The sequence below is a fragment of the Rhipicephalus sanguineus genome, chromosome 3 (assembly GCF_013339695.2).
Source record: "Rhipicephalus sanguineus isolate Rsan-2018 chromosome 3, BIME_Rsan_1.4, whole genome shotgun sequence".
Classification (NCBI taxonomy): Eukaryota; Metazoa; Arthropoda; class Arachnida; order Ixodida; family Ixodidae; genus Rhipicephalus; species Rhipicephalus sanguineus.
Genome location: NC_051178.1, coordinates 185873704 through 185895336, shown reverse-complemented (window position 1 = coordinate 185895336; position 21633 = coordinate 185873704). Strand labels below are relative to the sequence as shown.

At 45.6% G+C, this 21633-nt stretch overlaps 1 protein-coding gene across 1 annotated transcript; it reads left to right on the top strand.

The window, feature by feature from the left end:
- The first annotated feature begins 8191 nt into the window (after nucleotides 1–8191).
- Nucleotides 8192–14656, top strand: LOC119385203 (cuticle protein 10.9). Its single transcript, XM_037652716.2, has 3 exons — nucleotides 8192–8540; nucleotides 13243–13344; nucleotides 14106–14656. Exons 1-3 carry the CDS (start codon nucleotides 8532–8534, stop codon nucleotides 14478–14480), a joined length of 486 nt encoding a protein of 161 aa, XP_037508644.1. The 5' UTR covers nucleotides 8192–8531; the 3' UTR covers nucleotides 14481–14656.
- The last annotated feature ends 6977 nt before the right edge of the window (nucleotides 14657–21633 follow it).

Genomic DNA, 21633 nt, shown 5'->3' with positions numbered 1-21633 from the left:
TTCTCCGACGCACGTATATGCATAGCCCCACCCCTTCCCCTTTCCTACCGGTAGTTTATAACATAGCCGGAGTTCGGTGGATTACATCGAATGGTTATGTCCTTTATAGAGAGCAGTGGATCTTTGAGAGACGAAGCAGGTTGCCGCGAAAGACGTCGGGCTGGGAAAAGTTTACGAAGGAAAGACGTAAGAACGGGGCGTCGGTGATGCACTGGGCGTTTCTTTACGCTCCATTGTTCGCGCAGCCGTGCCTTTCGGAACCGGCATTGATGCTGCCGAATCGGCCCTGTTTGTTAGGGGAATTTCCGGGTGTGCGTAAAGGCGGGAGCGGCATCGGGTTTCGATAATTATAGGCTCGCGGTTGCATGCTAACGCAGGCTTGTCGGTTCTACTGGAACGGTCGATCTATCCTGAGTGAGAACTCCGGACGCTGTAGAGCTTCGACGTATGAGTGTATTGGTTTACTTTTTCTTGATGTGTTTGCGCAAACAGAGAAGATGCATTTCGGCGATTCGTTGAGGACGCGGGAATGCTTGACAGGTTGCTGTAAACGAAAGTTCTGCTTCCTGTTCTTGCAAAAACAAAAAAGAAAAGTATAATGCCGCAGTGGTTGATAACGCGAAATCTAGAAACTTATTCCATCGTGGACAGCTGAGACATGGAGATTGAAGCCGATAGAAGTGCGACGTCGCCGCTTCTGTGCAATATTATTGACGGAAGGAAAAAAAAATGACGAAGAATGTGGCGCATTAGTGAAATATATAGTTCAATATTCGAATATTTCTAACTAAGGACGTATTGGTCAGAATGCGCACGGAAGCCCTTCTGAAAGAATCGTTCGGAAGAACTAACTCTGGGAATATGTTCTGTCCTTTTTTCAAAATTTCTTTTTAAATAATTGGCACCCCCTCTGCTCAGACCTCTAAGCCATGCTTATTATTAAATTTAATTATCTTCCTCGCTCTGTCCAATCCTAATGCTGCAAATATTCGCGGAATTGGTCACCAAACGCGATGGGGTACTTACGAATAAATTGCGTTGTGAATGCGGCTCATTGGTCTTTATTGTGTGCCGAGTATGTGTCACAATGGTGAATGAAGAATTCCTGAACATGGGGTGTCGCTGCAACTAGCCGATGTTTCGACAAGCGGACTTGCGCTTGTAGAAGTTTCGACAAGCTTCCACCTACACCAGAACTTCAGCCTGTTTTTGGATTTGGAATGATAAATGAGTCACATTGAGCGCTTTCACAGCTCTGACCGTGACAATATCGTGCAACTTTTAACAAAAATCATTCTCGAATCTTATACTTTTACCTATTGCGGATTATAGTATGATGAAAGAACTTTAATCGAGCCTATGAACTGGGAATGCCACATGATCTGAAATGTTGTAAGTTAGCGCACGCCAGGCGTTGCGTATTTTTATTGTGTAGGGGATTGCTCTGAAGAAAATAATGACCCTCTTCCTTCGGATTATTTTGCCCAGACGCTGACAAGGTTGCTAGACCTCGTCTTTGTTTATATCACAGTGAAATGCAACACCCTGTCACTATATAAAACACTATTAGTTATCCCTATTAGGATGCTGTCAGAAACCATCACGATACACGAAACTTGTTCAGAAATTCCCGGGTGACCTCGACATTCTTCTTTTTGCACTCGCGTCCGTTCTAGCTTTCAAAACCTCTACACAAAGCATGCCAGAACTGTTTGCAGCGCTGGACACACAGTCCAACAACCTACTCGAACTTATCCTCACCGTTGCCTACAAGAGCAGCAACGATAAACTCATTCTGGTAGCAACATGTTCCTGCAAATGACACCGCCAAAAGCGAAATGCAAAGCCAACAATGCTTAGGCGAAAGCAGTAAACAAGCCGATAGCATTGTCACCGTTCTCACGCACACAGGCTTTCCTCGCGAATGATAGCATCGATCGTATACGTGAGTCGAATGTGGATATAAGCGAAGCAACAGGAAAAAGTCCCATTGTTCAAAAGCAGGAGCAAAATATCTAAGCAAGACTGAGAGTAACGGCGAAACACATTTGACTTGTCTCACTGAGTTATACACAGCCGGTGCTTAACTTGCGGCGTCTGGAGTGAACCGAACCGAACGACAGGCTTGCGTTGTGTCTACACAAAGAAAACTTCGCTTTTAAAAAGAGGTAGGCGTGACGTCAGCGGCCTATCCCGCTTTGAATTCACCCGCTACGACAGCGGCACGCTGGCGCTTGCGGCGTAAGGGCAACTCCATCATTGCGATGTTGTCTTCGACCGATGCAGTATTAACTGTTCACACTTGCGAAATTGACGCGTACGCCGGCAGATTCCGTGTGTTGGCAAGAAACACCGAAAATGCTACTACGCGTCTAACATGAGCAATGGCGAAGTAGTACGTACTTGTTTAACGCTTCCTTCTATCCACCGCTCTATAGAGTGACTGAAGGGCCGGGATAACATAACGGTGCGATCCCAACGCTACATTCCTTTTCTCGCTTCATCGGTTATCTGAGCAGCACTTCCCCTTCCCCACATTTTTTATTAATAAATTTTGTTTCTCTCTCCCCTACATTACCAGTATAAAAAGCCACGCGATTCCCTATGCATTTGCCTAAGACGACTCCTAGGTGATAGCCATCTTATTCCGCCCTTCCCCCCCTTCCCTTCCACCGAAAGCTTTCTACACCCAATGTGGTCTTGCAATGCCTCTGGAATTGGACCCAGCCTTTGGCCTAGTGACGATGTCATGTGATTGACGTCATAGTGAAAACATTATGACGTCACAAATTTCGATGACGTGTGACATCATGATGGCGTCTTGTCATCACGTGATGGTTTTTCACATCACTAGCGTTGACGCCGACGGTCACTTTCCACGTTTGATGAGGCATCTAAGGCTCTCGCCTTAATAAGCCTACCATAAATGGTGGATGACAGTATAGGAAGGAATAGAATGGAGAGAAAAGAATTATTTCATAAACCCGCACAGCTCCTATACCGAATGGCCGACGCAGGAGGGGCCTGAGTTCGACGTGAAGATTTGTGGGCCGTCTTCCTTCGTAACAGGGAGGCTGGCAACTGGGAGATGGTTTTACGCCACCCTCCGAAATAACTTGGTTTTAAGTAAACTTTTTACTCACTCACTCCATTCGACACGATAACGAAGACGACTTGTCGATGACGATGCCTTCGGCTTGACGTAAGGGAAGAACAGGCACATCAAGCATGTAACAGCACAGCACAGCAAGCATAGCTTATAAGTGTTGTCGTAGCGAAAGAGTTCATTTCTGTTCTCATAAGTCATGTGCGGTGTACAGAATAGCTAGATAATGCGCTAAGAAGAGAATGCGGTGGCGTGCTGCAAAGGTGCCGTCGACAAGTTGAAGTCATAACGCGTGAAAAATTCGTAGAACAACATAATTTGTGATAATTATCAGCAATTACAAGTGCAATGAAATAGAGCCACGTCTGGAATATGGTGGAAGCCAATCCCGCTACATCTATGGCGGTATATGATACAAGTGCGTCCGTGGTACATTGTTTCTTTATGGTTCCGGTCGATTAAGTGCCATAGCCGTGATGTGATTATACGAGATGTGATGCAGTTCTGGATTGAAGATTGATTTTGACCACCTGGGGCTCTTCCACGTACCCTGAATCAAAGTACGAACGCAAAGCATATGTGCATTTTAACTCCACCGTAATTGGCCGCCATAGCTGAAATTTAACTCACAAAATCAAGCCAAGCAGAGAAGCGCCGTAGCCAGTCGGCTGCTATGAATGTTATGGGCAAGCTCAAGCTTACTATTTTAAACAAGAATTCTTTTCTTTCGATAGTTCGAAATACACGCCGTTCGGTATCAGAGCGAGGAAATATTGGACTGATCTTCACCGTAGTCTATGTTGACAAGTTAGCTTCGAGACTTTTAAGAAGCCACAATCAAAAAGGTCCAAATTCACGAGGATGTCGGTCAGACTAACCAGCCGGTTAACTGTAGCCACCACATGCATGCAATAAACGAAAGGTAAGTATCCTTCTCTGGCAGTTTCTGTAGGTGCTCACGGGGCCTCCGCTGGAGTTCTTCGAAGCTAAGTGACGCCAAATTTTAATCTTATTTTTTCCCAATGTAACTCAAGAGTCAGAGCAGCCTTTTTTCCAGGAACTCACTTTTTTCCACACGAAGCCTTCGAGGGCATCGCCTAACAGAGAGAGCGAGAGAAAGAGAGGAAACATCGAATCACTGCACAGGTGTTTAACGTAAGACCTGTGGTGGCGGGAGGAGTCTGTATGTGTGTGTGCGGAGTTGTAATTTACAGCTGCGATTAGAAAAACAACTCACGTACTGCCCATATGAGTCTCGGTATGGAACGGGGAGTACTGTAAACCAAAAGAAAACCATTTCTTCCGTGTGGGATATGCCCTTCCACTGCCTCTTTATGGTCTCCGAGCCGGAGGGATTATCTGCTATTCATTATACACAGAGACGACCCTGGCGACTCTTCATGTAGTGCGTATACAAACGGTACTTCCGCCAACGCACACGCTGTGCTCCTACACACTATATATTTCTGTGTCGCTCGTTTCCTGTCTGTGGAATGCATATCTCGCATTTGTTTAAGTACGCGACAATATCGCCTCCCGGATACCTATCACACGTGGTGCAGAGGGTGATACTGTTCCCGATACGGCTTGTAGTGCCGTATCATGCATGTGGCATACTTGGACCGCATCGCGGCGCTCTCACGCTATTCGGCATTAAGCGCGGCGTGTTGCGAGGAGAATTCAGTTGAAGAGGAAAAGGCGTTCCTTCACGCGCCTCTTCCCGTATTGAGGGCTCGACGTGCGTGTAAATATACTGCGGTTTTTTAAGCCACCATCAAGCGCCCCGTTTTTCAGTTCTCTGATCTTAAGCCAATACCATCGTTTCGTTTGTGCTTTATCCGTCTCCTCCATGCAAAAAACAACCGGTTCCGCATTCGTATCGGAGGCGAAATCTCGTCGACGTGCATGCAGGCCGCATGCAGTGACAGTGTCCACTTATCCGCCGAACCTCGCGTGATCTTTTCACACGCTCAGACACATGGCAACCGTTTGCCCGTCTCACGTCCGCACGCCAGAAAGCTTGAATTTCGCGTGCTCACTTATCCCATGATGCTCGCTTTACCTTTCCTTCTCCGGTGAGGTGCCTGTAAGTAACCACTTCGCGCTCTGGTGCGGAAAGGAGACTATAAAGGGTGCAATAAGAACAGAAAGAGTGATGGTGAGACGTATAGGGGATGGCGCTAAAGTCTAGAGGTGGTCGTGAAATTTAAGAGCGGTCTGCACGCGGCTGTAAAAGCGGCAGCGACTTGACGGTTTGTTGCATCCGTAGCGGCGATAAAGAGGACGGTACGAGGGACTTCGATACGCTGCTTGCCTCCACGGCTGTGCAGGCTTCGTGTGCTATAAGGTGCTACCACCACTGAAATTGGTAGAAAGGAGTTACGCAGTTGCGGGTGAGTCGTTTTTTTTTTTCATTTACTTTCTTCGAGGAAGGAAGAAGATGGTGGTTTCAGTGTTACGGCGCACAGGCGTTCGCTTCTGTATAGCTTGTACCGTCTATCGGATCCCCTATAATACATGTAACGGTGGCTGCCTATTGCGCGCTACAGCTGTAGATCTAATGGAAGAAAGAAGGAGCTGGCTCGGGAGCGGAGGTAGTCAGGCGTTACGCGCGCCACGGTAGCATCATCTTTATCTATGCGTCCACGCTCTGAATGCGATCCTTCGAGAGCCCGGTTGCTAAATGCGGGTCGTGCCCAAAATCTATACACAGTGTATTTGAGAGTTGATTCCAACGGCTGGCTTTTATGGCCCGTTATACCACGGTCCGTTTGGGGTCGATCTTTTCGGTGCATTTGCGCTGGCGTCACCCGTTTGACTTCCGCAGGAGTTCGTGTCGCTTGTGTCTCGCCTCCTTTTTTTGGCGCCTTTGCGTGAAAGTAAGTGTAAAGATGGAAAGAAACTTTTTCCGTAGTGTAGACGGCTCTGAGATAATGCCTACTTAGTCGTTGTGTTATTAGCAAATTGCCGTTAAATAGGTTCCTGTGCACCAGAAAAAAAACATGCAACGTTAAACGCGGGGTCTTCGCTCGCTTGCTGAAACCAGAACACAAACTTCTCAGAACACTAAGAGCGTTTTGAACCGCTAGGGGCGGGGGATTTAGTTCCCAGAACAATATCAGTGCATTTTGCATTTCGACTATTACGTGATCGCCACACTGCTAACGCTTCCTTCTCTCTCTTTCCTTTCTTCATCCTTTTTCTTCATCCCAAGACACACATCTAACTGACCACTGCAAAGACATTGTAAAATAAAGAGAGACACCACAAGCTAAACCAAAAGGACATTGCACAATGCAGACTACACCCTTTGGCTAATCCACTCGGGGGAAGCATAGTGGCTGATCTTTGCAGCTCCTTTGCAATGTGCGTGAGAGCGGACAGAGCTAATTGAAATATCATTCGCTGAACGATTACTGTCGTCAATAAAAAAAAAGAAGTCTTAAACCCTCCCCCCCTCCCCCCTCTTTTGTTGAATAGTTTATTCAAGAGTCCCAGTTTCTTCTGTCAATCAACCTGGACATAACCGAGTTATAACAGACTCAAACGTGCGGTGTTAGCGTTTGCTTACCTTATGTAGATTTTGAGTATAGCTTAGCGATGTTGCGTTGAGTAATAGTAACGTTAACAGGTTTTTCCCCTCCGGTGCCTGAGAAGGTTAATGGTGTAGTACCTTGCAGAAACCAAGAAAGGAGAAAGAAATCTTTGATGATATGCATATAATTATGCCGACCTGCACGCAGCCTCCTACGTGGTAGTATACATGGGGAAAGGGACCGGAGACTTGAAGGTACTATCGGAGGAAGAGGATGCTTAGGAAAGGAGAAAAATGCCAGCAATATGTGACCATGGTACGTACACGGGAGAGAGAGAGAGGGGGGGGGGGGCGATGGTGTTGATGCTCAAGAAGACTAGTACTTGTAAGTCAAGTCATTATCTTCAACAAATGAAAAATGAAAATGTAAAGCTCGCCGTTGCTTTGAGGGACAATGCGTTGTAAATAGGTTACTACTGCTTAGTATATTGCTTCAGAACTGCTGACCCTCAGGTCGCGGGATCGAATCCCGGCCGCGAAAATGCTAGAGGCCCGTGTACTTAGATATAGGTGCACGTTAACCCCAGGTGGTCAAAATATCCGCAGCCCTCCACTTCAGCGTATTTCGTAACCATATCGTGGTTTTGGGACGTTAAACCCCAGGAATTATTATATTGCTTTAGAGGTTCTTGAGAAGAGTGTGTTTGCTCTGTGTGTGCATCTTCGCTTTTTCGACGGTATCTTTTGCGCATCACGTTACATGCATACTAAATCAGAGTCCATTCTTCGGAATACGTAAGAGTAATAAAGAGAGAGAGAGAGTTTCGGCTGGAATTTCTAGATTACAAAAGCAAAGCTATAGAAATATTCACGCGTGGCACTGTTACCATAATACGTACAGCCGCGCCCAATATGAGTTGCCCCTGGTCGGCGCTAACACTCTACGGCGGTGCCAACATAGGAAACAATCAGTGACGTAAACCGGGTTTCGACTATTGGTATTTCCGAAACAAATTTCACATTTGGCGGTGTTACAGTACAGGCTTGGGGCACTGGCATAGCCAAGGGGGGATGGGGGAGTTCAAACCCCGCCCCTCACCCCCTCCCCTCCCGAAAATTTTCACTTTTGCATGCGTATATATACACGCACACATAAAAACGCACGCACAAACATAAAGTATGGTTGAAGCCCCTTATCCCGAAAAAAAATTTTCTGGCTACGCTACCGGCGTGGGGCCCCTTGAACCATAGCCACCGTGCTGCGTCTCATATTGAGCGTCACTTTACGTAAATAAAAAACAGCAGGCGGATCGCTGTGTTAGGAGAGAGTTCACCACTTTCGCCGCCACGAGGCGGGCTTTCAACGGACGTGCTCGCGTACCGAGGGGCGAGTATTGCCGAACCACTGCGGGCCATCCTCCGGCGGTAGCCGTTCGCTGACCCAGTTCTTCCGCATCGGCTGTAGGGGGGCTCTCTTCTGTCCGAAGAAACACAAACGAACGAGCGGGCAGGTGAGGGGGGGATCCGCCCGTATATAAGGACACGTCGAAAGCTCCTTGTCTTTGACACGAACCGTTCTCACCGCCAAAAGCCGCGCGGAAGCAGCAACCGCAAAAGCGCCACGCCCACCGACAGACGAGGAAGGAAAGGACGACGCTAACGAAATTGCTTCCTCGGGATTGATTGCTCAAAAAGGACGTGCTTGCATCTATATACGGTATTCTGGACTTCGGCTCGGTGCTGGTGGTGGTGACCCATCCGCTGTGATACTGGACATTGTCAATACGACCTCTCGTCGACGCCCCTACGTGTACCACTGCGCTAGTCACCAAGGACACTGCTGCCAGAAGAGGGAATTGAACTTTCGCACATCTCCGTAGAGGAACCAACATGAACAAGGTGAGGTACATGCATACATGTTCCAAGAACGATGTCGTTTGAGCCAGCTATAGTGTTGAACGGAGATCTTCCGAAGGCATTTTCTTTCGCACGCTGATAGCGTGCAGCTGAGATGTCGTGCTTTGCTGTGGTCGTTGAGGTGTGCTGGGACCCTGTTCAGCACGCCGTCCATGAGTATGTCTACAAATAAGAGATAACGAGAGTGCACTCACAATAAGTTAAGTGCGCTTGCCAGTCCGGAAGGCTACACGCCCTGCCGAAAAGATGAACTCGTGCAATCTTTGCGTGTCTTTAGAGGGAATTTCATGAGCTTGATCGTGTGTTAAACGCCTTCCTATGCTTTTAGTGCTATGATGTCACCATAAGGGGTATTATTATTACGCCTTACTGTTATCGGCGTTTTGGTGCCAGCAGCTGCACAAGTAGAGAACTTTACAGGAGTTGAAAAGTTACATCACTACACATTTGTTTACTGAATAGACAGCAGTATTTTAAATGCGAAGCATTTCTTAGCGAACTTCTGCGACTTTGAGCGTATCTATCTATCTGCCTATCTATCTATCTAGCCGCCTACGAGTTTGTGCTTTCCTGGCCGTTTTTCTAATGTTTTCATACAGGACTGTACAAGTCGAAGACTGCAGAAAACATTTCGTAATTACTGCGTTACGGCGTAATTATGACCTTCCTTAGCATGTTAAAGTATTGAACGGGTTGAAGGCTTGAAAACGGACTCATTATCTATGCACCGTTGGACGTATCTACAACGTACATAGCCCCTGCAATTATACTTTCACACATCTATATTTCGCTGTACTCGTATGACTTTTAGCATTTCAGTTCATTTCTACCTATGATGACACTAACTCCTTGGGATATACGCCTCACGTTGTTAGCGATAACAACGATGGATTGAAAATAAACGCTGTATGTGACTAAGTAATAAATTTTGCAAAATTGTGCGAAGCAAGGAATAGAAGTTCAGTTGTCTGCGATCACATTTCCTCTGACGTCACTTCTTGAGCGCGTATTCACGACTGTTACGAATCTGAAAATAAATTTTTAGCTTATTTGGAAGAAATAAAGCTGGCTAACTTCAGTAACGAGTCGAAGATTCGACCACGACAGCAAATCGTAACATATATTTTGTTCTTCTTAAGGAATGGATAAACCCCTCTCCAGGACGTATATTGCGTAGCTTGCGTATCATATGATGGGCACCGTCCACTTATCTGCCCTTGAGCTGCAATGTTTTTTTTTTTTTATGTTGACGCGAAACACTTGGAGGACGCCTGAGCTTCGCATTCGAGAGTAGAAAGCGATAGCGCAATCGGATCCCGCTTGCATCGCCTTCTCATTCACTAGCCAGGCCTCGTTTCTTGTTGGACACCTCAAATGTGTCGCGAAGAAAGGAACTTTTCGCCATTTTAAACTATCCTAGAATGTTTACAGCAAGTATATATATAGAGAGAGAAACATTTAATGAAAAGCTGGAGATATTTGCCTGGCTATTCGCCTTACATGCTACTCCAGGTGCTGGGTGACGATTACGATGTATACACTGTTATGCGTTTACTGAAAGTATAGTTGCGAAGTGCCAACTACATCATTTGGCGAATTAGCAAGTACCCACTACGTGTCTTTAAGGCATTACCTGACTTTAACGCATCTGCACATTTTGTCGATGCTGTTGCTACTGATGATGATTAATTATGCCTGAGCGCTCTTAAAAAAGCTAGAAGAGAAATACTTTTGTTTCAAATATGATGAAGCCACTCAAGGTTCTGACAGGCGCAACGTCTGTGCATGACCCCAGTACAGGGTACTGGCATTTTAATATCGCAAGTGTGGTCACAACAATATAGAGACGTGACACGACGCTGCGTGAAGTTGCTGCCTAACAAATCGTTCGTATGTAAATGGTTGATCTTTACCTTGAAAGAGATAGAACAAGGAAAGCCACCTAGGTTAACCAGACAGGCATCCGGTTAACTACTTTGCGCAGGTCGACGTGCAGATTAGTAGACACGGAGTGTCTTTAAGTGTCTTTTCTGGTTCGTTAATTTAAACAAAAAAAACAACAAATTTAAACTATCGGGAATCGACAAGCGACAAGCGAACTATCGGCAAGCGAAGCTTGTCGTCTGCATGCCTGATGTAGCACTTTCCTTTCTTTCTTTCTTTCTTTCTTTCTTTCTTTCTTTCTTTCTTTCTTTCTTTCTTTCTTTCTTTCTTTCTTTCTTTCTTTCTTTCTTTCTTTCTTTCTTTCTTTCTTTCTTTATTTCTTTCTTTCTTTCTTTCTTTCCTTCCTTCTTTCTTTCCTTCTTTCTTTCTTATTGCGCAATGCTCCCTCCTGTTTCCTTCCCCAATGCCGAGAATTGCACCTTCATCCACGTGCTTAGCAGCACAACATTTCAGTTCCTACAGGCAACAACGACAGCCGTGCTTACATAACCAGGAAACAATGAAATGTGCCAACGTGAACTGACGAGTGACCTCGATAAAAGATGAGATTGCAATATCAGAAACAGATGATCGTCGACAAGCACACGATCGAGACAGCATCAATTATCGGAAAAGGGCGCATACAAATGCGGATGTGACCGGCACACCGCCGAGAGCCGCATTCCTGTGCGCTCACCGGCGCAGGGTCTTTCGCGTACGACTCCGCCGCCTAAATCCGTGATTTGTAAAATCTTCGTTTAAAGATGAGAAAGGGGGTTATAAGAGCACGCGTAGCTTTCTGAATGAGGTTGTGTACCTAGTATATCTGTCTGTAAATAATCGACAATCCAGTTGGTAGAGCAGCGTTCTGGATACGATGGGGCTCTGTGTCCACAGCAAGGATGATTCCTGTGCCGAGAGCACTGCAGTCCTTGCGGAATGTGCAATACGTGCTGGAGGTCTTGTGGTAAGGCATTGCTTCATTGCATTTTGCGTGGTTAGGAGGTTGCTTTTCTGAGCATTAAGCAACGACGGAATGTTGTTTTTCAGGGCCGCTGAGAGAGTAAACAAGGGGAGAATGTGGCATCCCGGCGCCAAGATTATTGCTATTCCAGCTGCCATTAATGCGTCCCAGCAATCGTATTAGCGACAGGGTAGCGAAAAATCAACAGGGAGTGGCATAACCAGCTCCGAATTTTTTTGCTACTTTGCCGAATGTGGCGTTACGTATTTACCTTTAATTTTTTTTTTATTTTTTGGTAACCGCAACAGAATTCGCATTTCAGCTACCGAGGAGCCAGCTACGCCTAAATTTTAGATAAATACAATCAGAAAAGGAAGAGCACCGAACGAGAGAGTAATATACGTAAATAAAAACAATCAAATTTATTTATGCAATTCACGTCCGCTTAGAGTAAGGTCAGCTTACGCTACAAAAACGTGACATAAAGCTTCAAATATGTGTGTGCATACATGTCACGTCTACAACTCAGTGATAGGCGTTATATATGACAACTATGAGCAGTCAGTCTCTGAGGAAGCCGAAGATTATGGTTTTGGTGGCTTGACGCCTGTAGATAAGGCGCGCGCATGTTCATCCGGTGTCGTATTGTTTGTATGCATACGTGCGCGTCTTCACCGCGTCTGTGTAAGCGCAGCTAGTCGTGTAGCGCCCCTAGTATTAACATCCGGTGAAATGCCCCGTATGTCCGGGGCCTGCGTGCTGAGTGTGCATACAGTCGTCGGCATACATCCGCTCATTTCCCGGCAGCATCTGGCGAGTTTCCTTTACAATCATAGAAAAAAAAGACAGTATGTGTCACTCTATTCACTGAGTCCTAAATTTTGCGAGTCTCTTTAAAGAGAGACGTCAACTCTGTTTGGTGTTTTACTACTCTAGGAAGAGAGTATTAATTATCTCCAAAGAAAGTTCACGCGTTTCTTTAAAGAGTGTCGTATACGTAGCAGGTCAGGACTCACAAAAAAAGGAGTCAAATGACTCTTTTTTCTTGCAGCGTGGACGGTGGCGTGTAGACGCGATCGGAGACAGTAAACACGTCGATCTGTGCTGACACGGAGACTTGTATTGCGGTGCAATGCACGTTCGTGGCATCGCCGGAAAAAAACTCTCGGACTCCTGTACCACGCGCACTGCCTGCCGATACGCAGCGCTCAGGCGCCTTTATGGTCTTGTGGTTCCTCTCGCGATTGGAAGGCCACGTAGCTCTTAAAACGGTGACTTACTTCCTCGAGTAGTCAAGCTTCGCTGCCAGGGTGACAAAATCTTTTGAGGAAATCCTTCTACCGTACATACGCGCGGAAACTGTGGATAAACATTTACCTAAGTTCCTCCGTTGTATATATGTAAACAGTTGCCTTCCTTTGCTCCTTCCTCGGTGCCCCTATAGCCTCGCCACACGGATGACTGTCTTTTGAGGAAATCGCTCTATGGTGTACGCACACAAGGAAACTCTGGTTAAATTTTACCTTAATCACACACGTAAGCAGTGGTTATCTCTTACGCTCTCCTTTACGCTATCATCTCGCCTCGAGATTTTATACCCGCTTGCATTTGCTCCCGCATTGCAGAGTACTGTTCTTGTTTGAGCAGCCGAAGCTACATAGATTTGTTACAGCACTTCAGCCGCAACTTCCTTCCCTTTCACTTTGCTTACTTCTTCGTTTTATCTACTTTTTAAACCACCGATTGTATAAAGCATCAGTACTGATTTTCCGTTTCTGTCCTATTTTTGTTTCGCAGCTCACAGTGTTGCTTGCGTCTTCCCTGTGCGTCGTCGCTGTCCAAGCGGGGCACCTCGGCCATGGAGTTCTCCCGACCTACGTTGCGACACAGCAGCTTTACGTAAGCGATGACACGCGGTGTCTCTTGTTACTCGCCTGTATAGCACCGAGCTCCTTGACGCTGTCACGGTGCCAAAGGAGCGGCACGGACCGTTGCCGCGAGCCTTCCGTATTGTGATAAGGAATGCGATGCTTGAAAGAGGATGTGTAGAGGGCATAAGCGCAGAGAGTGCTGGAGCGTAGACTATAGACGCTGACGAGTTACTCGGCGTGCATTGCATCAGCCTTGGTGACCTTGAACATCATAAGCTGACGAGAGCATCGAGAACAATAAAACCTGCTGATGCAACAATTCCACAGAACCTAGTGAAGGAAACGGGTCAAGGACATGTGTTTAGTGCGAGCAAGAATGCACGCACGTACTCGTGTAGACATAATCGTGAACGTTACAGAGTAAAATGCCAAAGCTACCCTCTCGAAATATTAATAAAAAAATTAGGACGGAATTGCGCATTGTGTACGAGCAGTTCAGCTCCTGAGCAGTTTCGCCTCTGCTCTGCAACCTGCAACCCTCCCCCCCCCCTTGCCTTCTTCTAGAATAAGGAAAGAAGTGTCATGTCACGGCAACAGACGCCCTGCTCCGTCAACACTGTTTTGACCATTCTTAATCTTAGTCTCCGCTGTCGCTTCACAATGCCTTGTTCTTCTGAAAATAAGACAAGGTTCTAAGTGTGTTCGTGGGTATTTTGTTTGTCAGTGGCGGTTTATGTAAACCACCTAAACGGTTCTGAACTGTAGCGCATCTTCGTTTGTTCCCCGCAGTACAAACCACAGCCATACGCGTTCGGCTACGAGATCAAGGACGCCTGGGGCAACACGCAACACCGGCACGAAGTGGGCGACGAGTACAACACCAAGCGCGGCTCGTACGGGTTCACGGACGCGCACGGAATCTACCGGCGAGTCGAGTACGTCGCCGACGGCAATGGTTTCCGAGCCATCGTCAAGACCAACGAACCCAGCACTAAGACGCACCACACGGCGCACGCGCTGTACCATTCGAATGCCCCTCAACACGTGGTCCATCAAGGCCAACATCAGAAGGAGCACCTCGAGGTGCCCATCTACGTGGACGCGGCACCGCAACATACCGTGATCGTCGCTCCCGTGGGTCTCGGGCATCACGGATACCACTGAACTAGATTATAGCATACCAGTTAGCGGGCTACTGTTAGTGTTATCGTTACCGCTTCCGCCGAAGTGCGCATGAGCGGTAAATCCCACGCGTCCCCAGTTGGCACCTTCTTGACTAGGCAGTGAAGGCTGCGCAGGTGGGTGTTGTCTTGCATCGTTTTCTTCTTGATATCCAACAGTGGACAGAAGTGCCGGGTGGTCGTGTACATGGCGTGCCACCTCTCCCCGTTAAGACGTCCCTTGTAGGCAGTACGTTGTATCGGTAACAGTAATGGTAGAACGGTAACGTTATAGTAAGCACTCCAACCGAGAGCAAGAACGGGTCCGTGTACGGCTTCAAGCATTGTCAACAGCTGTCGGACCGAAAGCATGCTCTTCTCGAGCCCTTGTGGCTTAGTAGCGTATGCAGTAAGTCAACTACCTTTTCAAAGCACTTGCTTGAGCGAAGACACGATTCGTGTGCCAGCACCATTTGCTGTAGTACGTGGTATGACTTGGGCGTTTTCGACTAGGACGGCTGGCTAGTACGTGTTATTTTTGATGGTTTTAATTCGACACCGCTAGGTTACAGCTGGCGGTACCTGGCGCGCTGTTCAGCGATGATTAGAGGCCATAGGTACCTGAGCTGCGGTGCTGGGCTTCGAAGCTCTCTGACAATATTTTTATTATTATTATTGTTGTACCTTTACCTTGGAAGCTTAAATGTGAGGAATTTGATGTGTTGCTGTCTTATCATTCAACTCCTTTAACAAAGCAACATTTGGAAAACCATCATATGGTCTATCATCGCTATGACCCTACACTAGGGGGGATTTCGGCAGATGCGCACTGCTTGAGCTTCACTCGTATTCACAGTATGTGATGAGCGCTTGAAAAATGACCAGAGTTCCTTTTTCTATGATTCTGATCCTTACGAAAAAGTGTTCGCGATAGCGTGTTGTCATCATTCGCGGAGCCTACAGTAAGTAGGTGAGTGTGTAAAGCTGTGAGTGTGTAAAGCTGTGAGTGTGTGAAAGTGTGCGACTAGCAGCACATCAAGATCGCTGTTTTAAAGCGGGACTATTCGTTGACGAAAGCAGAAGTAAATGCCTACGGTGCCTCTACTATGCCTCTACCAAACGGAGAACAAATGTTCATCGAAGAAAGCGGTTCTACAAGCTGATTTTAGGTCAAACTAAATGTAGCCTATTACTGAAATCGTTGCGCAGTTCTTGTGACGCAACGGCCAGAAACAGCCGGAGCGCCACTCTCACTTTTGTCCAATACTTCTTAAAGTACTGAGGGGAACAGCGCAAAAAACGGGACGGAGAAAGATTGAGCACACGACACAAGCGCTGACGAACAACTGTGTGTAAATTTATTACACCTGGAAATATATAGCTGAAAACAGAAAACAAGAACCATCACGTGCACATCAGAGTGAAAGGCAAAAACGAATCTGTCACGAGTCAAAAAGTACAAGTTAACTGCTCAAAAACATTATCTCTTTTTCCAGGAGGACGAGTGAAGGCTCACTAACGCTCATGTCCCCTTTCGTCTTGATATGAAAAGCCTCGTTAATTTCGCGCTCTGTCTTGTTACGATATCTCGAGAGTATCATGCCTTCATGAAAGAGCGGGGCGCAGCCGCACAAGGAGCAATGGGCTGCCAAGGTGCTGCTCGTTGAAGTCCTGAGATTATTTGCGTGCTCCCTCAGGTGGTCGTTCAAACAGCGACCGGTTTGTCCAGTATAGGACAGACCACAGGACAATGGAATGTCGTACACTACGTTGCTCACACACTCGACGTACTGCGTCCTGTGTTTCTTGACACACGCATGCTCCTTGGTATTGTCAACATACACTTTCTTGCAAAGGCGGCCGAGTTTACGAGGAGCCGCGAAAACGAGTTTCACGCCTGCCTTGCCAACAATCTTCTTGAGCGCATGGCTCACACCGTGTACGTAAGGGATGACAGAAATTTTCTGTCTCTCCTGTGTTGGGCGTGTCCTGGTACCACGTTTTGAAATTCGCTCAGTAGAATTGCCGCCAAGGCACTGAGTAATTCAGTCGGGTAGCCGGCGCGGTTTACCGCGCCGGCTACCCGAGGCCGAATGATAAACATTCCTGCTTTCAAACGCGCATAGCTGAATCGATATAAACGGGTAAATACCCGCCCAATTCACTGAATGAGGAAACCATACACTTGCGCTTAGTGTTTCGAGAAATAGTCCCATTGAAAAAGTCAGTTATATATCGTAGATGCAAGATACATTGTATATACAAGGCTTAGTTTCTGTAGATATATATCACAAACTTATTCAATATTTGAAAGCGACCAATTTAGCACTACATTGACTTTATTTTAGCTGATTGTGTGGTGTTCGTGTCCTTGTATCGAGTCCTGCGATGTGCACGACGTGATAACTGTCCTGTATAATTTTGTTTCTATTGTCTTCTTACTGCAATATAGTATTGCATTCGAAATAAGAGGCCATTTGCTTCGTTCTCGACTTTCCGACACAAAAACGTAAAGCCCTCAATTTGTCTGTATTTCTCAATTACGTCATTTTCAAAGCATTATAATGCTGATAATATTCATATGTTCCGCGTGAAAGTAGTTAACCTTGCCTTGAGAAAATCAGTGTATATATTATGCTTCGTTGCGCGATCGTGAAAGCCTTACTTTTTTGTTATATGTTGAATGTTCACTATCTTGATCGTAACGTGTGTCCATTCGGTTCTGCCAACCAGCCCTGTGTATCTGTTTGTCTGTTTCGTCCAATAGTTCTCAGTGCACGTTACACGAGTACGTCTTTTCTTTTTTCTGCGTTTTGTGTTACTTATACGGTGCACCGGTTAGCCGGAATCTGTTTCAATGTGAGCTTTGGTTGTCTACTGATGATACTCTACATAAACCCTTGAATAAATACTTGCGGAGAGAAAAAGAACTTCCTTTCATTGTTCCTATAACACCGTCGAACGTCCATCTTTTTTTTTTCTTTTTTTTTCAGAAAGAACAAATTATTCTAAAGCTTATTTGTTACTTCTTTTTTTTAGGTTCGTAAATCACATCGCGTAGCCTGTACTGTTCTCACTGCACATCGGGGCACTTTTAAAATTTTCCTATAACTAACTGCAACGCTTCATTTTTCCTCACAGTCAAAAAGCTTTTGCAGGGAATTTTTGCATAGTAACAGATACCATGCCTGAGGTTTCAGAAAGTAAACAAAACATGCGCACAAAAAATACGCCTATTGCATTTTCCTGGAAGCATATCAAATTTAAGCAGTGCAAGCAAAGGTGACATGAGAGATGACGTCAGCACGGTAAGATACCGCCCATCACGCAGTTGAGTGGTTTTCGATCTTTCCTGCCGGAGTATGCACGCGTGTATTTAGATAGACTGCGGTAACGCAAGGATTTCCTCTTTTAACAATGACGACGCCTGGCCGTCAGTGATAAGCTTCACGCATTTGTCGTGATCAGTTTGGGTATGTAAATGGCGTTAATACAATGGTGAGTGGAAACTGATGTTCATTACCGGGAGGTAATGTTTTCCCACTCAGGATGTTACGGCGATTGTGAAAATCCTGGGAATTGGAGCCCTGCCGGATCGTAAGTATGGGGTTCGGTTATTGAAAGTTGTGAACAGCACACGGTTGGCGTAAGGATGCGACACTCATACCGGGAAGAGCTTATACAAAACTTGCTCGTGACACGAACCTGTTTTACATTATTACGTGGCAGCAGCATTACTGAAAGCGTCCGGCCAGCGCGGGAACTTTCATGGCCTCGATAGCTACGAACAGACTGTCATGACTCCAGTTTGTCAAGATCTTGTCGCGATATTATGTGGGCTTTGTGTTTATAAGCAACACCGCAGATGAGTAGGTGCCCCATTTGACCTAGAAGAGTGACCCAGACGACATCACTGGGAGCAGGAGTGGGAGAGACGCACTGAGGGAGGCACCGTATAATTGCTTCTGTCGTTGTTTTGGTCAAACTTCTTAAGTGTCTTTACGCATGGTTCATTCCAGAGCTACTCCGTTTACACAACAGAATGCAGCTAGAATGTGGGCTCCTCGGCTATGATGGGGCTGCTAAAGTGTTTGACCTGATGCCTCTTCAACAAAGCGTGCGAAGCGTCAACAGCACATCCTTCACAACGCCCCTTACTGATCGCACCTGACAGCGTTTCGATAAATGTTAAACTACTACTTTCTATGCTGAATACTTGCAACTTATATATATATATATATATATATATATATATATATATATATATATATATATATATATATATATATATATATATAGAAAGAAAAAAAAAAGAACATAAAAACTTCCGGCCCTGAACACAAAGACAGTCGCAGCGTAAGCAGGAGGAGCGGCCTTCGATATATATATATATATATATATATATATATATATATATATATATATATATATATATATATATATATATATATATATATCGAAGGCCGCTCCTCCTGCTTACGCTGCGACTGTCTGTGTTCAGGGCCGGAAGTTTTTATGTTCTTTTTTTTTTCTTTTTCTTTTCTGACGTTTTCACTATATACTGGAGACATGCATGTGCTCAGGCGCTATCTGCGTTCTGCTAAAGAACACAACTCGCATGTTCGGCTTCTGACAACGGCGACTCCTTTCGGATTGAGTAAAAAGAAGTAAAAAAAACGCTAGTGTGAACACTTAACCTCAGAAGCCAGCTAGTTAATCCCATATTGACAAAGTCACTCTCAAGCGATCCGCTACAACGTTATCCCATAATCGTACAGTCACAACCGCATTGGAAGTGAAAGTGCAGTGTTGCTCTATAACAACACACTGAAATTCAAAATAATTGTTATTATTTATAATAATAATAATAATAATAATAATAATAATAATAATAATAATAATAATAATAATAACAAAACTCAAACAAGTGTGCTTGCTTCCCCAGTGACAGGTGTGTTGTCGCCGTCAACGTCATGAATTATAAGAGCCGTGTAAAACACGGGTATTGAGCTGTTCATACACTGACGCTGCTTTCTTAACTTATAACTTCGACGAACTGCTTTATTAAAATAAGAAGTGCGAAAAAAAGATGGCGAAGCTTGCACTAAGCCGCGAAAGGCTTGAAACAGCGAAACTGGACGATTCTTAAGACTAATCTAATTTCTAGGTCTTAGCTAGGTGATGCAGGTTGTTTCTAGGTTGCTTCCAGGTCGTTGCTAGGCTTTATATCTAGGTTACGCTGGGTTCTTTCTACGTTGATTCTCAGCGCATAAAGGTTCGAGTTAAACCACAGACAGTAACAAACACGACACAGATCTCCAAACGGCAGAGACAGAACCTCGCGCTGAGAGCAAGCGTTCGCACCTCTCGTAGATCTACGGGCACGTCGTCGTTGGCGTAGGCCTTCCATCGCCTCGGGGTTTTCTCGCAGCCACCGTTGCCTTTCCCGTTCCCTAGTGTTGGGCTAACTGTTGCCTTCTTCCTTTTTATTGGACCAGTGGTGAGTAGAGGGATTCACCGAAGTTCTGTGGCCCGTACCCGTTTATGATGATGATAGTTTCGTGATGCGAAATACAGGGAACGATTTGCTAAACAGCGGCGCTATTAAAACAGAGGGACTCTTACGTCTCACCCGCCGCACGTGAATCTACATCGCATGGTGGCTGGAGCTGTACTTTGTTGGCCGCCGGATTCTCTCACGAAAGAGCTCCTTTAGTGTTATGCATGACCTTGGTGTACTCGAACTCAGCCTGTGCTTTATTTCTTGTTCCTTACTTATTTTGAACGTGGAAAAAAATTACTTGCTTACTTTGGCAGCGTTTTAGCATTGCTGTCGGGATAGATAACGCGTTTTGTCCCAAGCGTGTATACGTCAAAAATATAATCATGGTTTGCTGACGTAAGGTGAAGACTCAAGCGATGAATTGCGTGACTTAATGGCTGCTTCGCGTGTTCAGAGGGCCGTTTCTGGCGTCATTGCGGCGTTTAGCTCAGTGACGGCGACAGGAAAAATTAAGAACATCGCACTTTTGTTGTTTCCAAAGCCGCGACTTTGTTTAGCATACCTTTATATACCATGCGAAACACAGATCATTTTAAGAAGTAGATGATCGGAGAAACGGTGCTCCGAATGCTATGTTATTCTGGGATTACAGCCTGCGTCAGCTACCGCTACGCTGAGTTGTCAGAAAATTAGCCAATATTTTAAAATGCATGCATACGAGTGGAAGGAAGAGTAGGAGAGAAAGAAGTAAATTGCAAATTTTTTTCCAGTTTGATTGAAATTAATTACTGCGGTAGACTGTTACATGCAGTGCTAAATTAGTAAATGTAATTATTGCTTTTTTAATGGACAGGTCGAGCCAGCATTTTGTCAATTAAGAAAATGTGAGGTCTAGAGGCGGCAATTTACTAGATGCACTCCTCTTACCTTTCCCCTTTCTTTCTTTCTTTCTTTCTTTCTTTCTTTCTTTCTTTCTTTCTTTCTTTCTTTCTTTCTTTCTTTCTTTCTTTCTTTCTTTCTTTCTTTCTTTCTTTCTTTCTTTCTTTCTTTCTTTCTTTCTTTCTTTCTTTCTTTTTATAGACTGTGCAATAGGAAAAACATGTTAAGCAAACGCTAGTTGTACGTACAGTTTGTCCAGCGGTTATCTACTGAAACGCATTGTTGGACGGGATGTGAGGTTAGTGATATGGAAGACAGCTTTTGCACAAATAACATTACATGTGATCGTAGGAGTGCTACTTCTCAGAAGAGTTAAAATTGCATTGTCCACGACTGGGGTGTCTCATGCAGCTTCCAAAATGCCGCATAATCACTTAACGCGAAGATAAATGTACACGCGAAATCATACGTAGAGGTGAACGCCATGACATACGAAATGGGCTAAGTGTGTCATCACGCCTTCGACACTTCTGTCGTGTAAGGAAGTTTATTTCGTGAGTTCTTCGGTACGATCGGACGCGTCACGTGGCTGCTGCTGATGTGCATAGACCACAATTGATTCGTACATAGACTAACGGGGGAAGCCATCTTTGACCGGGGGCAGCAGATCAGGTGGAACGAAGGAACGCGAAAGCGTCGAAACCCGCCCTCATCGCATGCTCGACGCCAGCATTCACACGCCATCAGCTATGACGTAGCCAAACCCACAGCCCCT

Excerpts from the sequence above, each read along its gene's own strand:
- LOC119385203 (XM_037652716.2), top strand. Across the intron at positions 13,345-14,105 it reads TTGCGACACAGCAGCTTTAC|TACAAACCACAGCCATACGC; the intron begins GTAAGCGATGAC and ends TGTTCCCCGCAG.